This window comes from Phocoena sinus, chromosome 2 (assembly GCF_008692025.1).
Source record: "Phocoena sinus isolate mPhoSin1 chromosome 2, mPhoSin1.pri, whole genome shotgun sequence".
Lineage (NCBI taxonomy): Eukaryota > Metazoa > Chordata > Mammalia > Artiodactyla > Phocoenidae > Phocoena > Phocoena sinus.
In genome coordinates, this window is record NC_045764.1 from 143720024 (window position 1) to 143741205 (window position 21182).

General features: G+C 52.5%; 1 protein-coding gene across 1 annotated transcript; it reads right to left on the reverse strand.

Moving 5' to 3' along the window:
- Positions 1–3011: 3011 nt before the first annotated feature.
- On the reverse strand, positions 3012–17783 carry TMEM229B (transmembrane protein 229B). Its single transcript, XM_032621748.1, is given in 4 exon segments — positions 3012–5024; positions 5026–5125; positions 15446–15521; positions 17738–17783. Coding segments are annotated over 4 exon segments (645 nt in total). The 3' UTR covers positions 3012–4601.
- Positions 17784–21182: the final 3399 nt, after the last annotated feature.

Here is a 21182-nt window from a genome sequence, read left to right on the forward strand (position 1 = left end):
AAACCTCCCCCTCCTGAACATTAATTTCACGTTGTGAATAGCATTTGGAGGGACTGGACTCTAACAGCAGCCAGAGTCTCATCAAAGTACAAAAGGACACGTGACTCATCACAAGTTCTCCCCAAAGGGTCTTCGGCTTACGTTTTAACAAAAGAGTGACATGGTAAATCGGGATTGTAGACTGGTTGCCACCAGACCCCCTCTGTAAAATAGGGAAATAACGGTGCTCACCACGGATGGGAGAAAAGTTGCGAATGAGGGCAAGCAATCAGTGCAGTGCCTGGCCGCAGTCGCAGGACCAGCAGCAGCAGGGACCACAGTTGTTCTTCTAACCTGTGGTGTGATGAGTCAGAAGGTCTCTTTGCATCGGGTGAGGGTGGGGCAGAGGAGGTGAGGAAGGAAAGTATCAAGAAAGAAAGGTACCTATTTAGTAGAGTACAGAAGGAGCTGGCCAATGAAGAAGGGTCTCAAGTCCCCTCGGCCTCCTTGTTCTGGGTCCTACCTCTTGCCTCTTGTCTGAAGCTCCATCAGGTAGACCCTGTTCATTATGCTTGCCTCTTTCTTTTTATAAACACCTGCTCTAATGGACTAGCCTTATAGATTTGTTTAGACTAACATGTAAATGACTGTTGGGGCTTTGCTCATTTGCATAAGGGGAAGGGCTTTCAGTTGAAATGAGCACCATCGAGTGAGTGGGAGAGGCAGAGGGCTTTCTCGATGATTCAGAAAGCACAATGCCTATTCCATCCGGAAAACCAGCAGGTATTCTACAGTCTGGCTATGCCAGGGGGGCCAGGCCATTTTGGTTTTGGTTAAACTGGCTGAGCAAATTCTGAACCCTCCATCCTCTTCCTGGAAGTAGGAAAGTAGGCAGGACCATGGTGGGGGGAGAGGCGGACAAGGGATGCTAGACAGAACAGAGGTACACAGAGCAGGAAGGGATGACTCCCTCCAAATGTGCTTCTCGGGGAAAGCAGCACTGCCAGGGGGAGAGCAGAACTCTAAAAAGCATGACTTTCAAGGTAATGAGAAGTAAGGGGTTCTAGCCTTCCAGCTCTTTGGGGTACCCTCAAACTCCTTCCATGGGCCCTCCCGCCCCATGAGACATTGCAGGTCATGGCTGGCATTTTCAAGAGAAGCCCATCTCATGGGAAGATTCAGTAACCCACAGTCAACCTGGATACTGCCTGGGCCTCCCCATCTGCCCTGCAGCCTGGTCCCAAAGTTAGGACTGGACCAGACTATGATGGGGAGTCGGGGGTCGGCTGGAGAATTCAGGTTACCGGAGATGGTCAGCACAGAGATCGTGGAAAGGACTGGTGGAGAATGCCACCTGCCCTCCCCACAGCATGGCCCCATCCAGCATGCTCCAGACAGTGTGATGCCAGAGTGTGAAGGGCCTGGCTTCCAGCAGCTCCTAGGAAAGGGGCTCCAAAACAGAAGAAACAGAGATGGGTCAGAGCCAGTCCTGGAACACAAACACCGGTATATTTTGTGTGCATGAATGTGAAAAGAAAGAGACAAAGAGACCGATGGAGACAGAGCAGGCAATGGGTGCACAAACCAGGCATGTATCCTTCTGAAGAGGTGCCATAGCTGGGAGACAGTCCCACCCGCCTCAAAGCCCCTTTTGTAGAGCAGGGACCTGCCGCTCCTCCAGGCCTGGGGTGGCCTCAGGGTGGAAGGTGCTTTCCCTGCCTTAGCCATAAGCCCTCCAGGCCTGAGCCTCCCAATTTTCTGCATCCCCTGTGGTGGTGTCTGCATAGCCCAGAGCTCTATAAATACAGGTTCTCCTAACTGACCCACTCAGTGGCTGCCTCCCCAGGAGACCCATGCAGAAAGCGAGGGACCAGGACAAAAGGACTTCATGGGCACTCCCTAGGTATTATTGCTGTGAATAAGCATAGACCACTGTGACTCACTGGCATCGGGCGGGGGGGGGGGGGGGACACGGCACAAGGGACAGGATGCCTAGCAGATGTCAGAAGCGATTCAACCATGCAGGACAGCACATGGCGATCTGTGACTCAGAGATGCTGCCATGTCCTGTGGAGAGAGGCCCAGGACACCAGAGGTTCATAAAAAGTGAGCAGATTCTCTGCTTTGCAGGGCTGGGTTTACTCCAAACTTTGAGTCCTTGGGCACTATGGGATTGGGGCCCTGAAGACACACAGATCCTGTGGTCAAGCTCCAGGTCCTCACCTCCCTTTGCTAGGGGCTCTGTCCCCTACGAGGGAGAATAGGAGCCTCAGGGCACCTGGATGAAGCAGAAGTACAGTGCTCTGCACGTTGCCAGGCAGGCAGGTTTACTCGGGGACCTCTCACACTTGGGAGGTTTTTATAGGGCCCAGAGAGATAGTGCCAGGGAACAGACAGGGCAACCTCTGGAGCGGCCAGACCCAGTGGGCCACCCAAGGGCTTGCTCTGGCAGAGAATCATGGAGGCCTTGGGCTGGGAGACATCAACAAGCTGACCACCAGATTCTGTCATGGAGGGGAGAGCAAAAGGTGAGTAGTGTGGTCTAAGGGGCTTAGAGGGGTAGTGGGGTCCAGGAGACTGAGATAATGTGGATCAAGGGGAAAAGACCGAGGAAACAATTATTGACATGAACCGGGAACCAGACACTATTCTTCCTCTGGAATCCCCTCCACCTGTAGATGGAAAGCAATTGACCCCCACTGGAAGGCTGAACCCCTAGAAGCCCCAAAGCCCTGGAATTGGGGCCACAGTAAAATCAAAGGTAGGGTTAACCCCTGCAGAATGTAGGTTGTGCCTAGACTGGAGGAGCCTGCCCAGGACATAGAGGCTGGGGATCGCCCTTCAAACTGTCCTGGACAGGGTCACTGCAGAACACCAACCCTGCCAAAGGCAGAGTCTCCCAGCCTTTCTCCAATCCAGGACACCGCCCCTGCCCACACCCCGCATCCCCACCCTGGCCTGTGCCCTAGCTGGTGCTGTCTGCACAGTCTAGGTGGAGCAGTACAGCAAGAAGAGGAGATTCTCTCCACAGGTGGTATTATCACTTTAATGTTCTATAAAAAGGGAAAGGCTGATTTCTACCTAAGAGTCATAGTGTGGTCAAGAAGAGACCATGTACCATGGGAAAGGCTGTGTTCTGATGGACCCCTCCACTCAGGGAGGGGGCAGAGCTTGGAAGTGGGCTGGAGTTAGGATTTCAACCTGTCCTACTGCCAGCAATGGACCTGTCACTGAGGAAGGCGGGGCAACCGAGATGACAATGCCCATGAGCACGGCAGGGTAAATACTGTTTAAGGAGCAAGCTCAGTGGGTCAGCCTTTCTGGGAGGGCTGAGGATGGGGTAGCCCTGAGGAGATTTGCTGCAGGGCTGGGGCTATGGCAGAACCAGTACTGACCCCATTCCCACTAAGGATGCTTCGAAGACCCTCCCAAAGCTGAAAGGCTCTCTCTTTCTCCCTCCCTCAGTCTCCATGACTCTCCACCACTGCATACCTGCTCCTCCACCACCTAGAAAGCTAGACTGCCCCGGCTGGTTTGAAAATAAACCAGTCAGGTACCTTTACTGCCCAACTTCCCCCCTTCACACTGATTTGTCTCTAGGTCCCCATTGTGGATCCATGGGGCCCAAGATGGCCTGACTGTGCGTTGGGGCTATCATTCGTTTTTAGCCACTGCAAGGAGGTGAGCACCAGGGGCCCTGCCACAATCCCCCAGACCGGGGCAGGTGGGGAGGCATAAAGGGGCACTTCTCAGGAATCTGGCCATCGACGATAGTGGAGGGAAGGCTGCAAGAGAGTGGGAGGGGTCTGCTCAGGGCTCTATCTCTGGCAGCTGCTGTGTTTGCCTAGGGAGTTGTGGGTGGGGCAGGTGGGGTGCTTACATGGATAAAGGGGCTGCTAGTGGTAAAGGCTTTGAAAATAAGAGAAAAGGGGGAAATGCTGCTGAACACACAGGATTGAAACCTCCAAAAGCCCAAGGTTGGTGGGAATCCAGCACCAGGGGGGAGCCCCCGAAGGCCAAGGGATCAGCGTGGGACCCTGGGGGAGGGGAAAGGAGCCAAGGGAAGACCTCCCAGCCCTTGCAGACCAGCACTCCTGCCCAGCAGCCTCCTGGCTGCCCAGTCTCTTCTTAGGCTGCAGCTCAGCAGGCCCCTGGGGAGGTATTGGTTGCAAGCAAGCACCTGAATATTGCCTAATGGAACAGCTGAAGCCCAACTAAACCAGGTGGAGAGGGAGGCAGGTGGCCCCCGCAGCAGCCCAAAGCCTCCTCAGGCTTTGCCTCCCACCTTCTGCTCCACTCTGTGTCCCTTAGTCAGGACAGGGGCCCTGCTGCTTTCAAAGTCACCCACGTAGTCCCGTCCCTGTGTAGCCACAGGCCTCCCGCCCCTGAGCTGGGCTGAGATCCACAGACCCTACCCGAAGTGCCCCTGCCGCCTCCACACCCCGCCCCCAACGCCTGACCACGCCCCCAATGCCCGCCCACGGTGGCGGGGGGGTGGGGCACGGGGGCTCCGTGTGCCCTACGGGGCAGGGCTTGTGCTGTACAGAGGGGGCAACCCTACCAGCTTGGTACCCTTGTCCGCAGGATCATGAGAGCCTCCCAGCCCACCCCCCTCCCCCAGCTCAGTCAGTCTTGACGTGGCCGTTGGCCAGGGCCAGGGGGCCGCTGGGCTCCCCGGGGTCGGCGTTCTTGTCAAAGCGGAGGCGGAGGGTGTTGCGGATGATGAACTGCTCCATGATGAGGGCCCCGCAGAACCAGGGCACGGCGTACTCCAGGGTGATGAGGCCCATGAAGTCAAAGTCGAACTGGGAGTAGTCCCAGGGGCAGGCGTTGAACTGGCGCAGGATGAAGCCGGTGGTGAACTCCCACAGGTAGGTCCAGAGCGTGTAGATGAGGCAGCGCACCAGCAGCGGGCAGCGGCCGCGCAGGCGCAGGTACATGCGCTCCACGATGAGGATGGACGTGCCGTAGATGAAGAGCGCCCACACGCTCGTGACCCCCGGGAACTTCCAGTTAAAGTTCACCACGAATTCCCAGGCCGCCGTGGAACATCACCTCGCAGAAGTAGCCATGGATGGCGTACAGGTACCAGCGGGACAGCGCCGTCAGGGGCTCGGCGGAAAGCCATGGCGCTGACTGGGGCTGGCTGTTAGGGACGCAAAGGAGACACAAGTGAGGGAGGAGGCCCACAGACTTGCCCGCCCCAAGTCCTCTGGAGTGACCAGGCCGGAGGGGATTTCAAACCTGCCTCTACCTTTCTCTTTTAGTTACTCATCATACTTCTAACCCTATTCCATGTTCATTACTTTATTTCATATTCCTTACCTGAGCCAGGTAGGCATGAGAAATAAAAGGAGGAAAACAAACAGCCCCACTGGCTTCCTCTGAGAAACGCTACTCAAGTGCTACTTGGAGAGAGGTGTCTACTACAATCCCTATAATAACTCCTTGGGCTGACTGGTAGTCAGTGGAAGAGTACCCCATTTCCAGCCTACTTGCTAATTTTTCACTAGGCCCATCCACTGGGGTCCCCATCTCTTCCCCCACTTCTTCTCAAACTCAGGTGAGTTCCACATCACTCCTACTTCAGGTGAGCTCTTTCTAAGCAGCCCGTCACATGTGTCTTTTATGTGTGTGTATGTGAACATATACATAACGTAAAGTTACCATTTTAACTGTTTTTAAAGTATACACTGAAGTGATATTAAGTACATTCTCATTGTGCAGCCATCACCACCATCCATCTCCAAAATGTTTTTCATCATCCCAAACGGAACCTCCGAACTCATTAAACACTATCTCCCCATCCCCTCTCCAGCCCGTGGCAACCACTATTCTGCTTTGTCTCTATGAATTTGACAACTCTAGGTATCTCGTTTAAGTGGAGTCATGCAGTATTTGTCCCTGTTGTGACCGGCTTATGTCACTGAGCCTAACGTCTGCATGGTTCATCCATGTTTGTAGCATGTGTCAGAATTTTCTTCCCTTTTTAAGGCTAAATAATATTCTATTGTGATCTACCTAGGTATATTTTGTGTATCAACTCATCCATAATGGGTGTTTCCACCTTTTGGCTATTGTGAATAATGCTGCTCTGAACACGGGTGTACAAATATCTGTTCGAGTCCCTGCTTTCAGTTCTTTTGGGTATTTACCCAGAAGTGGAATTGCTGGATCATATGGTAATTGTTTTATTCTCTGAGGAGTGGCCTTCCTGTTTTCTACAGCAGCTGTACCATATTACATTCGCACCAGCAATGCACAAGGGTTCCAATTTCTCCATATCCTTGCCAGCACTTATTTTCTGGTTTTGTGATGATGGCCATTCTAATGGGTGTGAAGTGGTTGCTTATTGTGGTCGCATTTGTTTTTAACTGCTCCATTAAGTGGGGTTTTGGTGTTTAGTTTCGATATTGAGAGGAAACCAGTGGGCTGGACAGAGGAGAGAGTCCTCCCCTTACTTCTCATTCCTTTCCGATCCTCTCTTTCAAACCCCACTGGCCTTCAAGGCCCCATCATGCTTCTCCGAAGACTGGCCTGGCCCTCCACCAGCGACTGTGTGGACCACTCATTTGACCCTTTACTCAATGCCACCCCTAGTTACTATCCAACAGCCTGTGTACTCCTTGATGGCAGCAGCTGTCTCCCGGTCCTCTGTTCTGTGGCCTTGGTTCAGTCCTCCCCTGAGCAGGTGTTCTCCTAAATTGACACGTCATTTATGTGGAGGGTGGGGTGGGAGAGTTCAGGGTTATATCAAGAACGGGCAGGCAGAGCAGGAGAACATGAACCCCAGCTTGCCAGTGGACTCCAGGCTGACACCTTTGGCAGTCCTCTCTCCGAGGTGGCAGAAGGGACAGAGGTTAACAAGATGACATTTGCAGTCTGCCCACCCTGTCTGGGGAATCCAGCCTTACGTTTCAGCTAAAGGAGACCTAGTCACAATAATGCCTACCCATGCACATTGCTTTGGTGGTCTTCCAATCACTTTCATTCACATTTTGTCATTGGTTCTTACTAAATTAAGACTCGTGTGAAGGGCAGGTAGTTTGACTTCCATTTTTAAAGAGAGGTAGTTGAAGCTCAGAGAGAAGTCATTTGCCCCATATCCCAGGGGCACTGAATGGAAGACGTGAGACTAGAATCCGTATCTTTTGATTTCGACTTCAAAACTCATCATACTTCAGCCATCTCCTAGACATGCGTGCCTAATGTCACCTCCCCTGCTCAAAAACATTCAATGGTTTCCCCATTTGCTAATGAAACGCTGCAGTGTCGTTGGCCCGGCATTCAAGACTCTCCCTGATCTCACTCCAATCTACTTTTTCAGCCTAATTCTCACAGTCCAGCTCTCTGCGTCTTACCACCATCCCATCTAATGTGTTTTATGTGCCTTTCTCCTCTTGCCTCCACAAGTACAAACCCAGCTTACAGGTTACCTTCAGAACAAATCTTTTTCATCCTCCCAACCACAAATCCTTTCTTTCCTGCCCTGAATATCCACAGCATGTACTCTGTCCTCTCTTTGGTACAGATGATTTTGTTTCACTGTTGATGACTTTCAGTCCCCAGCCAAACAGCTTTCCTGTGTTCTACACCTATTTACCCCACTCCTTCCCGAACCCTCCACCTAAGTGTCACATAGGCCACCCTCATATTCCTTTCCCAAATCAAACTCATTATCTTCCCTCCCAATATCTCCTATGAGCACCATCATTTTTTTTTCTTTTTCTTTTGGAAATTAGAACACTTTGTGCAATGTTTTGGTCCACTCTTAGCTTCTTTTCTCTTTTTAAATTATGCAATTAAAGGAGCACCCAGCACACAAACTCGACACAGAGAGTGTGGGAGGACCGGCCTGGTGATAGGAGCCCAGGCCTCTGGCCTCAGGCTCGAGCTCCCCTCGCTGCTCCGGCCATGGCACCGAACAGCAGCCCCTCAGGGCCCAGGAGGGTGAAGGGGGAAGGCAGTTCAGCCCCAGCAGCTTTCCCGTCCCTACTGGTGCCCGACTGTCAGTGTGTCTTGTCCCACACCTGTGGCCGGGAGGGGGACCGCTTGTCCTCTGTCCAGCAGAAGGGGTGGTCACCTTCCCTTGCTGCGAAGCGAGTACGGAGGGCCTCCCACTGGAGGTGCCGCCTCAGACCAGGTCACCCAGGTCCACCTCAGGATCGTATGACCCCCATCTTTTTTTTTTTTTTTTAATGTTGCCTTCACAAAGGAGGTAAAGCCTGGGCTGTGTTTTGTTTTTTTTTTAAAGAAGATGTTGGAGGTAGGAGTTTATTAATTTATTTTTGCTGTGTTGGGTCTTCGTTTCTGTGCGAGGGCTTTCTCTAGTTGTGGCAACTGGGGGCCACTCTTCATCGTGGTGCGTGGGCCTCTCACTATCGCGGCCTCTCTTGTTGTGGAGCACAGGCTCCAGACGCGCAGGCTCAGTAGTTGTGGCTCACGGGCCTAGTTGCTCCGCAGCACGTGGGATCCTCCCAGACCAGGGCTCGAACCCGTGTCCCCTGCATTAGCAGGCAGATTCTCAACCACTGCGCCACCAGGGAAGCCCTGACCCCCATCTTGATTAATGGTACCACCATGCACCCAGTTAGCAGAAAGGGGTCATTCTTGCTTCTTCTGCCACTTCCCCCCTTTAATCTGAACTCCCTGAAAGTAAGGACTTTGATTCAGCACTGCATCCTCAGGTGCCTAGAATAGTGCCTCGCACACAGTAAGCATTCAGTTCAAGAGTGAAGACATTCTTGGGACTTCCCTGGTGGTCCAGTAGTTGAGTCAGTCGTACTGTGCAGGGGACACTGGTCAATCCCTGGTCGGGCAACTAAGCCCATACGCACAATGAAGAGCCCGTGCACTGCAACGAAAGATGCTGTGCGTGTCACAACTGAGACCTGACGCAGCCAATAAATAAATATATACATTAAAAAAAAAGAATGAAGACATTCCTATCACTCAGCAATTGCTACATAACAAATCATCCCCAAACTCAATGGCTTAAATAAACTCATTTATTATTGCAACTCACGTGCCTATGGGTTGGCAGATCTTGGCTGGCCTCAGACACAAGGCTGTGAGTCATCTGGGGGCTCTGTCCTATGCTTGGCTGGGATGGCTCTGCTCCACTTGCCTCTTGTCCTTCTTCTGGGCCTAGTGGACTAGCCCTGGCAAGGTCTTCTCATGGCAAGGGCAAAGGCCCAAGAGCGAGCAACCCCACTGCACTGGTGCTTTTCAATACTAGTTAAGTTGTTAAGTCACACCCACTAACATCTTGTTGGCCCAAGCAAGTCACATGGCAAAGCCACCAAGTCAGCCATTAACGCCTATCCTTTCTACCTCTTAAACATCTGAAATCCATCTCCTCCTTGTCATTCCTGTTTTTCATTCCTGCTCTAGTTCAAGCCCCATCATCTCTCACCTGGATGACTCCAATAGTCTCTTACTTAACCAGTCTCCCAGCCTTGCATTGCTCCTTTCAATTTACTCATCACTACTGTGAAAGCGTGTATAGAAACAGCAGTCTTTCTAAAATGCCCATCCAATGTTTCTCCCCACTTAAAGCCCATTAGTGGATCTCTAACATCTACAGAGTAAGGCTCAACGCCTAGGCATGACTGGCAAAGTCCATCGTGATCCACTTCTGCTTCGGAGCCTGTCCTCCTGATCTCTCCATTGCTGTTTTTGCTACTTGGGGTGCCCTTCCCCCCAACCATGGCCTGCGAAGCCATAATCCTTCTTCAAGATCCAGCTCTTCTGTGAAGACTTTCCTACACACCTGCAACCCTGGAGCTGTCCACTGCCCTGTCCACCTCTGCACCCCGTTCACTTCTGTGATAACAGTTAGCGTTCAGCTTTGCCATGATTCCTCTGGAGGCCAGCACCAGTAGCCACCTGATGAATGTTTAATACAACATTAAGAGAAAAAAGCAGGATTCAGAGTGGAATGCTGAGTATGATTTTGAGTTTGCAAAGGCATACACACATGTAAATATACAAAAAATTTAGCCACAATCATCTCTAGATGGTGACATCATAAGTGATTTTTATTTCCATCTTTATACTTTTCTGTAGACTCTAAAATTTTTTTCTAACTAGTATGTACAACTTTTATAAAAATAATGTTATCTTAAAAACATTTATTTTTGTTTGTTTGTTTTATTTTTTTTTGGCCACGCAGCATGTGGGATCTTAGTTCCCCAGCCAGGGATCAAACCCGCACCCCCTGCAGTGGAAGCACGGGGTCTCAACCACTGGACCACCGGGGAGGTCCCTTAAAACTATTTGTTGAATGACTATATATTAATCATCTTAGCACCTTGTATATAGAAGATGCTCAGTAAATTTGCCAGACAAATGAACTTAAGGAAACCTGAAACTGTGTAAAATTAACACCCATTCTTCCCTCCTGAGCCATGCCCAACAACAAACCATGACTCACAGGTGTGAATGGTGTGTAGGGTTAAGTGCAGGGGCTCCAGATCCTAACTGCCTGGGTTTGTGTTGTAGACAATAATACCCCCCACCTGTGGGATCTAGGGCACATTACCTGACCTCTCTGTCTCAGATTCCTTATAAGTAAAGTGAGAATAGAGTAACTACCTCTGAGGGTTACAGTGAGGATGAATGAGCTAAGAGATATCCACTACTAGGGATACAGCAAATGCTCAAAAAAAGATGGCTTTCATTTCTGGCACAGGGCCAGGATTCCTGGTCAGCTTCTCCTTCCCACCTGTGGCAGGGTCTTTCTGCCCCTGTCCTCACTAGCAGCCGGGCAGGCCTTCTGTGCCAAGCAAGTCAGGTCTTCACCTCCACCCAGAGCACTAACCCGGCAGCCAAGCTACCCGTGAAAACAGTAATCACACATACAGCCCATGGAACAAAAACTCAGCTGAGGAGAATCGAAGTGAGCTTCCAGCTCCCTGGTGGCTGAGGAGGTGTGATGAAAGGGGAGGGGTCTCAGAACCAGCCCTGTGAGGGCCTGGCTTTAAAAGAAGCGTGAGTGAAAGGGCCAGCATTCCTGGCACAGTTTCTCAAGCTCTAGTTTTATGCTGAACTCCCAACAGGTTGCTAAGCTCTGCCCAGAACAGAGCTTGGGCTCCAGGGAAACACAGAGCAGCGAGGAGGGGTCCGCAGTCCGAGGTGGGTGGACAGTGGTGGCCTGGAGACCCCTCTGCCTCCTGCCCGACTCAGGGTCCTCTGAACGCAGGTCTGTCCACCTGGCAGGAACTCGTAGCCCTGGCCCCTCTGTCCCCCAGGATCCGGAGAAGGGACTACTTCAGATGTGCACTTCAGCAGCCTCATGTAACTGGTGGAGTCATCACTCTGGTCAGTCCCCTCCTTGATGCTGATTTTAAAACCCTACTCTCCTTGCCTCTTGGTCTGATCTTTTGGGGGAGGCCAAGAACGGTTTCCCAGTCGGTTACAGATCAGAGGCTCCAGCCACGCCCACACCCCCGGAGCAGGTGACTTGGAAGAGTTGGACGCCCAAACCCTATGGAGCAGAAGCAAGATTAAAGGAGTGGCTGTCAAAGGGAGAGAAGGCAAGTGCCGAACAGAAGAGAGGGTGTGGGGAGAGAGAACAGGGCGAGCCCGAGGCCTGGATTCTGGGTTTAGAATCTCTGTGCCTGGAAGAACACGGGTAAGTGGAGGGGAAGCATACCTAGGCGAGGTCAGGTGGTGTCTGAGGAGACCTGGACTGGTCCACGGAAGATGAATGGGGAAGAGCTGGCGGGGGCCAGGAGGCGGGGGTGAGGACAGGGGCGGGGACGTGAGACAGTGTCGTCAGGTGGGATGGCAGCTCACACTGTGATGGGACAGATGCTAAAATTAAAGGCAGGCATTGGCCTGGGTGGATTTTCAGAACTCCACTCCCCAAACCCACTTCTAATATTCACCGGAGCTGTGCCTGAACTTTGAGCTAGGACAGGTTCCCCTCCCTCTGCTGGGCCCAACAGCCTCCATCCCTGCCTGGCCTCCCCCAACCTGAGCCCGTTGCCCCAGACCCTTCCAGTACCTCCTTGTTCAGCCCTGGGATCGGAGCCCCGGGTCTACCTGCATCAAGAGGAACCAGCAGTTCACGGGATGTTGCTTCTTTCTCCCGGTGACAGACATAACCATCCTGAGGACCATGACACAAAGATGGGACAGCCCAGGAATGAAAACTCAGGGTGGAGTAGAGAGGAGAGCGTGGGCAAGACTGAAAGCAGAGAAAAGAATCTGCAGAGCAGTGGATGGCTTCTCAAGCGGGATTTTAGGGAACAACACTCAAGTACAAGAGCCCTCATGTGTGATGAAAGAGCCAGGCACACGGAGTCCCAGCAAAGGGCCAGAACCCAAGGCGAGTCATCAGGGCACGGCACTGCCCCTCCAAGGAGACAGGTGGGGGAGGGGGAGGGCTGGCTTTCAGAGCCCTGCTCCCTAGGAGTATCTCACCTGCTGCTCCTGGAACCCGCTGAGCTATTCCTTAGGGTGACAGAGCGCAGGGTGAGCAGTTGAGAGGAGCGAAGAGAATGCCATCAAAGTCCAAGACAGGCTGGAGGCAAAGCCGCATGGGATGACTGCTCTTGGTTTTGCCAAAACCCCCCATCGTGTAGCATCTTAACTTCCTGGAACAACACGACAACTCCAGGAATTTTCGTCCAGAGGAGCGTCTTGCTAGAAAATCAGGATTCCCCTTCCATGCAGACGGGCTGGGCAAGCCTTCCTCTTTCACCTCATTTACTTCCCAGATTTCACTCCCCATCCCCAGGCAACAAAACCATTACAGTGAATTAATACCACTGCTCTGGGGAGATGCACAGGCCTTCCAGGGGTCTCTGAGGACAAGGCATCGGGGGCACAGCTTGAGCAACCCTGAGTGCAGTCTCCTGGTGGGGTAGTGGAATTAATGAGGGGTGGGCGGTCGCCCTTACCTCTGGGTGCCAGAGGCAAGTTCTGAAACAGTCCTGAGCCTCCCCTGTGGTCATCAGGTTGAGGGGGAGGAAAACATGGGCTTGCTTCAGGGCCAGAAGGGAAGCAAGTGGGGGAAGATACCAGGGGTCACTGGCTTGCCCAAATGCCATAGAGTTCCACCCTCTCTTGCTGTGGGCGCCCCCCCAGGAAAGCTCCCTGGGCTGGTCCTCCTGCTACTTCCCAAGTCACAGTAATAATCAGGCACTCTTCTCAGTACTTTCCATGTACTAACTCAGATAATCTTCAAGCCCATTTCACAGATGGGGAATTCGAGGCAGAGAAAGGCTAGAAAATTAGCCTAAGTTCTTACAGCTCCATGAGGCAGAACTGGGATTCGACCTCAGCTCCAGAGCCTTCACTCCCAGTCAGCACATTGCACTGTTCTTGAGGCTGACTACAGGCTCCTTTGAGGGCACTACCGTTTTCTGAGTTTCTGCTTGTGGAAGGCTGAGATGGTATATGGAGAGACAACAGGAAGCAAGAAGGATGTGAGCTTCTCGGTAGATCATCAGCGAAGCCCAGAACTGGTGTCAGAGCTCCTGAAGGCTCTCCGTCTATTCTGAGAGGCCAAGTTCTGTTCTGAAGCCACGTTCTGGCAGCGTCCACACGAAGATCCTCCAGGGTCACGGCTGACCCTCACAGGACCGTGGCAGCAGCCACCCCTTTGGACCTTAAGGCACGTGCCATTCAAAGACCTCTCACCAGGCCACACGTTACCCAGAGTCTCCCCGATGGCCAGCCTGCCCCAATGCTGCCGGGAATCTCAGACGCCCCAGCCCTGCCACGGAGATGCCAGCCAAGAGCAGTGGCCAGCGTGCAGGCTGCCCAGAGAAGCCCTGTGCCTGCAGCAGCGACAGCAGCCAGAGTAGCAGAAGCAGCCGATCCGTGCAGGGCAGCCGGCCAGGGAGGATTTCGGACAGCCTCAGATGCTGAGCAAATCCCAGCTGGCAGGTGCGGCGGGGGCAAGTGGGCTTGGGGAACGGAGTCAGCCTGGCACCGAGGCTCACCAGGGCTCAGGCAGCAAAGGGCAGCCTGCGGGTGGGGACTGCAGGACCCTTCCCAGACTTTACACGGCTGCCTCTCTGTTGTCATTCAGATCTCAGCTCAACCAACACCCCTCAGAGGAATCTCTGATCCAAAATAGCCTCCCCGTCACCCACATCATCCCATTTTAGTCTTAGCGCTTTCACTTTCCGACATTTCACTACTTGTTCATTGTCTGTCTCCCCCAATTAGAATGAAAGCTCCACAAGGGCAGGGCTCTGCCTTGTTCACTGCTGGGTAACTAGTGCCTAGAACAGTGCCTGGCAGTAAGACCCACTGATACCTGTGAATGAATGGATTGAGGAATGAATGAATGAATGGGCCCAAACAGGCGCAGGCCCTTAAACACTGATGAGAGCAGGTATAAAGAGCTAAAGAGCTCAGCCTTTCTCTTCTCCTCTTTCTTGGGAAATACAGCCTTTAAAATTTTTTTATATCTAGCATTTTAAAATGTCTTTCTTTTTCCTGATTACAAAAGTGACATTTGCTCACAGTTGAAATTTAAACACTGCAGAAAGGAATGATATAGAAAGCAAAAGTCCCCCATCATCCCACATCTTAGAGAAAATCACTTTTAGTGGTATGTGGTGTACTCATTGAGATTTAATTTAGTTTTAAAAGAAACAAATCCATGCATCATAGAAAGAAAAGGCATTCATAATTCCAGCAAACTAGCAGCCATTATCATTTCCCCTTTGCGATCTTTTCTCATGTGTTTATTTTACAAGTTACCATAATGTACTTATCCTGTAACCTGACACTTCCACTCATTACATCATAATCAATTTTTCCAAGTTGTCATATTTCCTATGTTCTCCTTATTATAATGGCTGTGTAATAGTCCACCACGTGGAAATCTATAATTTACTTAACCTAGGTGTTCAACAAAGGGAGAACAACTGTTTCCCATTTCTACTCTGACAATGACACCACAAGAACATCTTTCTTATGCCTGTAACAAGAGAATTCAGCCCTTTTCTTTGCTGGAACTATTTCCTAAAGAAAGATTTCTTAATGAACAATTCTACAAGTGGTATCACTGAACAAAAGGGTACAACTGTTTTAAGGCTGACGATGTAGGTTGTTCTGGGGAATTCTGTGTAATGCGGGGAATAGGTCTCCGTCTGAGTCACCGCGTTCCCACAGTGGCCTCCGCGACCATCTCTCTACCCCCCATCCCACTCCCACAGTCCAGGCTCTCTCACACCACCCCGGCTATAAATCAACTCGGTAACACACTTCCTGAAAGACCCTCCAATCGCAAACTGATTTTGCAAGCCTCGGTTGACTGAAAAATAGATTCTAGCCTTGAGTTTTAAATTCTCAACTAGCAGTGGAGTCAAGATCTATCTAAAGCTGAGAAATACCCGGTTTACCCTTTCCCTCTCTGCAAACTCCTACATAGAAGCTAAGGGCTCTGGGCTCCCATGGACCAGTCCAACAGCTCCTAAAACGTGTCCGAGTACAAACCCACCAGCGCTCCCTGCCCTGGTTTCCGGGGGAGCTCTCTGCCTGCCGGCCCCCGGTCCCACAGTGGGACTGTCTGCCCTCTTCAGACAGAACAGCCTTTAGGCCGGACAGCCTCTGCGGCTTGGGAGAGCAGCCAACTGTCATTTTTTAAAAGCATCATCAAGGAAAAGCCAGAGGCCGAGGCTGGAAAGAAAGGCTATGTGAGGACAGGTGAGACTCCCCAGCCAGGGGGCCCCTCGCCCTACATGCCGCTCCTCTGGACTGAGGAGGAGATATGGCTGAAACATGGCAGAAGCAGCAGAGAACTTGCTCCTCTTGACCCCCTGGTGGCCACGCTTATGGCAGCTAAGGCACCACAAAGCCTTCACCATCCAGTGCCCTGGATGCTCTACCCAAGGCCACACAAACCACTCATGGCTTCTGGGCAGAGTCTGGAAGCCTAGGTGAGATCCAGTTCCCACCGCGCAGAGGTGAGGCCCAGGGCCCAAAGCACCCATGAGCATACAGATAAGAAAGAGAACTGGGGAAGATGCCACCTCCTAAGTGCTGGGTGTCTCACATCACTCATGTCAGCCCATCTGGGTCTGACCCAGTTCTTAGAGGCCATGCGGCTATACAATGGCTCTAGCATGTGACACGGCAAGAAACTGCTGGAAAACCCCCTCCCATTCCAGGACCATAGCCCTGTGACAGGCCCTTGGACCGGAAGCAGGCTCAGAACTGGAACCTTCAGCCCTGTGCACATGCTGCTGAGGCAGGAAGGGCCAGGGATCCCCTGGGAGCCAGTAACATACTCACTTATCACACCTTTGAGTGCACGGCTCCGAACAGACATCAGGATCACTGTCCAGGAGTGTCCCGGGTTAACCTTTGTCCCGGTGCCTGGCTGGGCCTCGGTGCCATTCTCAACAGTGTGGGCAAGCATCAGCCCCAGGGCTCAGCTGATCCTCGGCTAGTGGATGGGTGGCTTCCATTTGTCCCTGGAATTAAAGAGGAGGAGTTCATTAGCTTAAACTATCCCCAGCTCCGAGCCACCAGGCCAGCCAGAGAGGCGGCCCCAAGGCAAACACCACAGCTCCGGGCTCCAGGCTCAGCACCTGACACTCATCACACCCAGGCCATGGGGCCTCTCCTGGAGCCTGCCACCTCCTCTCGGCCATCCTGCTTGCCCAGGTCTGGTTAATCCGGAGATGAGAGCCTGGAATGGATCCCAGGCAGTTCACATGGGGGCTAGGAATCGGTGCTTCTTGTGCCATGAGTGAAGTGTGTGCACACTTGTAAATCTGAGCAGGGATATAATTTTAGAATCCAGCTCCATTCTCAATTTAGCTTCAAATTACACTCTCACCTTCCCCCCTGTAGTGGGTACATCTGTTCTCAAGGGCAGTCAAGAACCTCACGGAAGACAGACAATGTAGAGCATTTGTTTTAGCATTTGGGGAGCCAAGCACGTGCAAAAACAAGCACACCAACAGAATGTGTGCTAAAACCCTCTACCCGCAATCCCACTGCCCTCATATTTATTTCATTTTATTATTTTATTATTATTGTCGAGACCCTTCCTATTAACATCGGTAATTGACTATAAGCTGATATAAATCTGACTTTATAATGCCCCTTGCCACATACATATTTTTAATAGAGCCCTAAGACTTGACCATCTGATAGAGACTTCGACATTTTTTTTTTCTTTAATATGAAGGTGCGGAAGCTTCCCCGAAAATCCCTTGGATAAACTGTACCTTCTGCACAAGCCCAGGGACAGAGATCAGATCCAGCCCAGCCCTACAGAGGGACGGACCGGCTGCTCAGAAGCTGAGAATAGTGTGTGACCGGGGGAGGGAATTGCCCCCATCCCCCAGTGGACGACCAAGCAGGGTGGGCCACAGAGGCACCACCCTGCGCTGATGCCCATGGCCACCCTCCTCCCTCCCCCAACCCCCCAGGCTCTCTGAGCAGGGGTGACTCGGGCCTTTGCTCCCGAAGGTGACAACTTGCGAGGCAGCAGGGGAGCCAAGAGAAGTGAAAGTGCAGGGCTTGGGGACCTGAAATTCACTGTGTGCACCTGTGCTTGCAGGCAGGGAGGGCATGCACCCCCGGGTCCCTCCCCTGGGCCTCTGCACTGAGAGAAGTGAAGGACAGAGTGGGTGAAGTGCTGCGGGCTGCTGTGCTCTCCTGGCCTCTGTCCCTCCCCAGCTCCTCCACAAACAGGAGCCCCCAACCCTGCCCCACCTGTCCCCACCCCTCCCTTCTCCCAGCCTGCCGGGCCATGGGCAGGGATCACCCCGGAACATACCTATCAGGGGCATGTCCAGCGCGCCCTCCATCTCCAGCACCACCATGACCCTGTGCCTGGGGAGTTCGATCCCCCCACGGGCACTTCCCCTTCTCTGGGCCCTAAGCAGGCCGCATTAACAGCACTAGTCAAAACCAAACAGAAACAGAAACCAAAGCCCACATCCTGACAGCACAGCCCGCTGGTCGCCGCGGTTAGCCCTGGGCGCCCGAGGCTGGTGGCCACGGTTAGCCCTGGGGGCCTGAGGCTGGTTAGGCTGCCGCCCTGGCAGATGAAGCGCGGCAGTCAGAACAGGCTCCCTCCTGGGGCCAGCCTCATGCTGGACACCTCCTGCTTCCTGGTCTGCAGGCTCTTCCCCCAGGGGAAGAGCCGGACGAGGAGGTGATGGGGTCCCACCTCTGCCTCCAAGTGCACAAGCTGTCCCCAGACCCCTCTGACACCCTCCGGCCCCTTAGACCAGGTCCCAGGGTGAAGAGGGCATGAGGCTCCCTTGAGGACAGCATGACCTGAACCAGAAGTTTTTGGAGTAGAGGAATGTGTGAAGAGCCCTTATACAACTAACATGTGGTAGTGCTTGTACTTTTTCAAGTATATGACCTCTCATAATTCTCCCCAGACTCCTGCAGGGAAGGCAGGAATCATCCTACCTCCCCACCCGCACCCTGTCCCCAACCCTGCTGCATTTTAAAGATGAAAACACTGGGCCTCAGGATATTAAGAGATTAGGCTAAATCCATACATTTGATTCAAACCCTGGTCCTCGGGCTCCAGAGTCACCCCTCTTGCCATATAGCATACCTTCAAACTGCTTTCCATCCCAATCTCATTCTCAAGGCACACATCTGCATGCACTCATCCCTCATTCGGTGTAATCTACTTAGTCCATCCTGTAAGCAGCTTATTTGTAAATGTACAGCCAAGTCCGTCCAGCTTCTCCTTCGACATGTCCCGATGCCCCAGAAGCTTGAAGGGGCAGAGACTACCATGCAATTTCAAGCCCTCTCTAACTGCCCTCCTCTGCAGCCCACCATACCCACTCCTCCTTTGAGACCCTGCCTCCTCTTCATTCCTTTGTGATGCCATCCTCCCACAGCCCCCCAGGTATTCCATCACTGATGTTCCCACAGGACTCTATTGAAACAGCCTCCTATTGAAACATATTGCCCCATCTTAAAATGATTATGTGTCTGTTTCCCCCTCCACATGATGAATTCCTTGAGACCGTGAAACTTCTGTTGGATGGAGGGACAAGCAAGGTAGAGAAGGATCCAACTAAATTACTGGGTGATTGCAACATCCAGTGTTATTAACCAAACATAATGATGTCTGGTGTTCTTCTCTAATTTTTAGGCCACCATCATGGAAGGGTTCTCTCCCACAAAGCACCATAAACGTTGGTTTACAATGGGCAGGGCTGTCTCTGGAGACCAGGGAAGAAAGGAGGGTCCTCGCTATCCTTTCTCCCACCTCCAAGAGCCATCACCCAGGCTGAGAGGTGAGGATAGATGGGGTGAGTGCCTTGGGTCTGGACAGTACAGAAGACATGTCACATGAGGAGGGATGGGGCAGGAACAGAGCGTCCTAGGCATCCCGGGAGACACCGCAGGCTTTCAAATGGGCAAGGAGCCAAGCTCAGGTTCAGGTCAGAGAATAACAGTGCCTATTCTGTTATTTCTACAATGTGCTGGCACTCTCCAAAGAAGCGTCCAGTTTCCATATATGTAGGATTCATTTCCCAAAGAGGTTTAACCAGCAGCTGCTGGCAGGAAATTCCCTGTGAATCATTCTCTCTCCTCCCCTATAACTATTTAAGGTAAGCTGGGCTTGCAGGATTGAATCTCTGCTTCTCTGACCGGAACCTCAAAATCAAATCTACCCCCATCCACCACCCTTCTCCATGGCCTGGAACCTAAGAGTGAAGCCAGGAAGTGGCAGGCAAACACTATCCCTTTTTTTCTCCTGTTCTCCTCTTCCCCAAATCACCCCACCCAGGTGCCCAATAGAGTAAAGAGAAGATGCCCCAGAGACCCATTGGGGAGCCCTCTGGTTTTTCAAATCCTCCCCAGTTCCTCCCTTTTGACCCAGAACAACTGCTTTTACTTGTCCTGTAGTAAGACCAGCCCTGAACACAAGTGGATTGGCAACTTCCCAAACCAAGGAGTGACCGTGCTCAGCTACAAATGCAATTGGAATGCCAACCCCCGCCCCCCCACCAGGGGAAAGGCTGTGTCTGGTCAGCTCCCCCTTGGGAGCAAGGAGACCCAGGCCCTGGGGCCTGGCTGGCATGCGGAAGAAAGGGTGTAGATAGGGGATGGACCCCCCCTTCCCTCCACTTGGCCATGTCCTTCCATTCCATGCCCCTCACTCTGGGCTTGGAATCTAGGTTACCCTGCCTGCTGGACATCTCATCACCCTGTCTTCTGTCTCACCTGCAGGCTACCCTGTCCTGACAACCTCCTCTTCTTCCTTCCTCCTCCCCATGCAGCCCACTCCACCTGACACACCCCTCCCAATGTCCCCGCCTGGAACCAACCCTGACCACCCACCCCCTACACCTTAGAGGGTGGCCTCTGGCCCTGTGTTCCTTTCCTTTCCCTCCCATCCCACCCCCTGGCACTGTGTAGCTGCTGCTCACTGCCTGAAAGGCTGGACAGCTGCTGGGCTCTCTAATTAGCTGCCTGGCTGCCATCCCAGAGCAAGGCATGTGTTACTGTAAAGAGCTGCCTCACCTCCCCTTCATCAATAATCCCCTATGCAGATCCCATCAGGCGGCAGCTGAGGGGCCCTAGAATCCTCATCACGTGAGACCAGCAAGGCTCCTTCTGTCAGCTGGACAGGAACAGGCAGTGGACTCACAGCCTCACCCACAAAGTGACCGGGAATTTATGTATCTGCTTTCTCCCTATGACTGCCCACATCCTTCGGATGTCCCACAGGTGAATCCACCGCACCATGCCTTTGGAGCAATGGGGACCCTGCCCCTTCATTGCCTCCCCGGTGGAGGCAGAAAGAAGCCCAGTTGGTCTTTCAGAGGACAAATCTGGAGCATCTCAACAGCGTGACTCCCAATGCCCTACTTTTCACAGCTTGCTACAGCCAAGCCACCCCCAGAGATTTCTAAACAGCCGGGGACCCAGTCCCAGAAGTCCTGTGGAGGCTGGTTTGTTTATACGAGGTGTTGTATTCCAGCAAATATTGACTGAGTACCTGGTGCAGGCCAGGCACTGTACCCCGTGTGAACAAGACAAGGCTCCTGCCCCCTTGGTGCTCACAGTTCTGTGGGGAGACAGACAATAAGTAAGCCAGCCAGCACATACTGTAATGTCTGGTAACAGGCCACGAAGGAGGGCAAAGGCCTGGTAGGGGAGAGAAAGAAATTAGGTGCTGGAGGGCGAGTCTTAAACTCTAAGGATCTAGCATCAGGGCCTACATCAGAAAGACACAA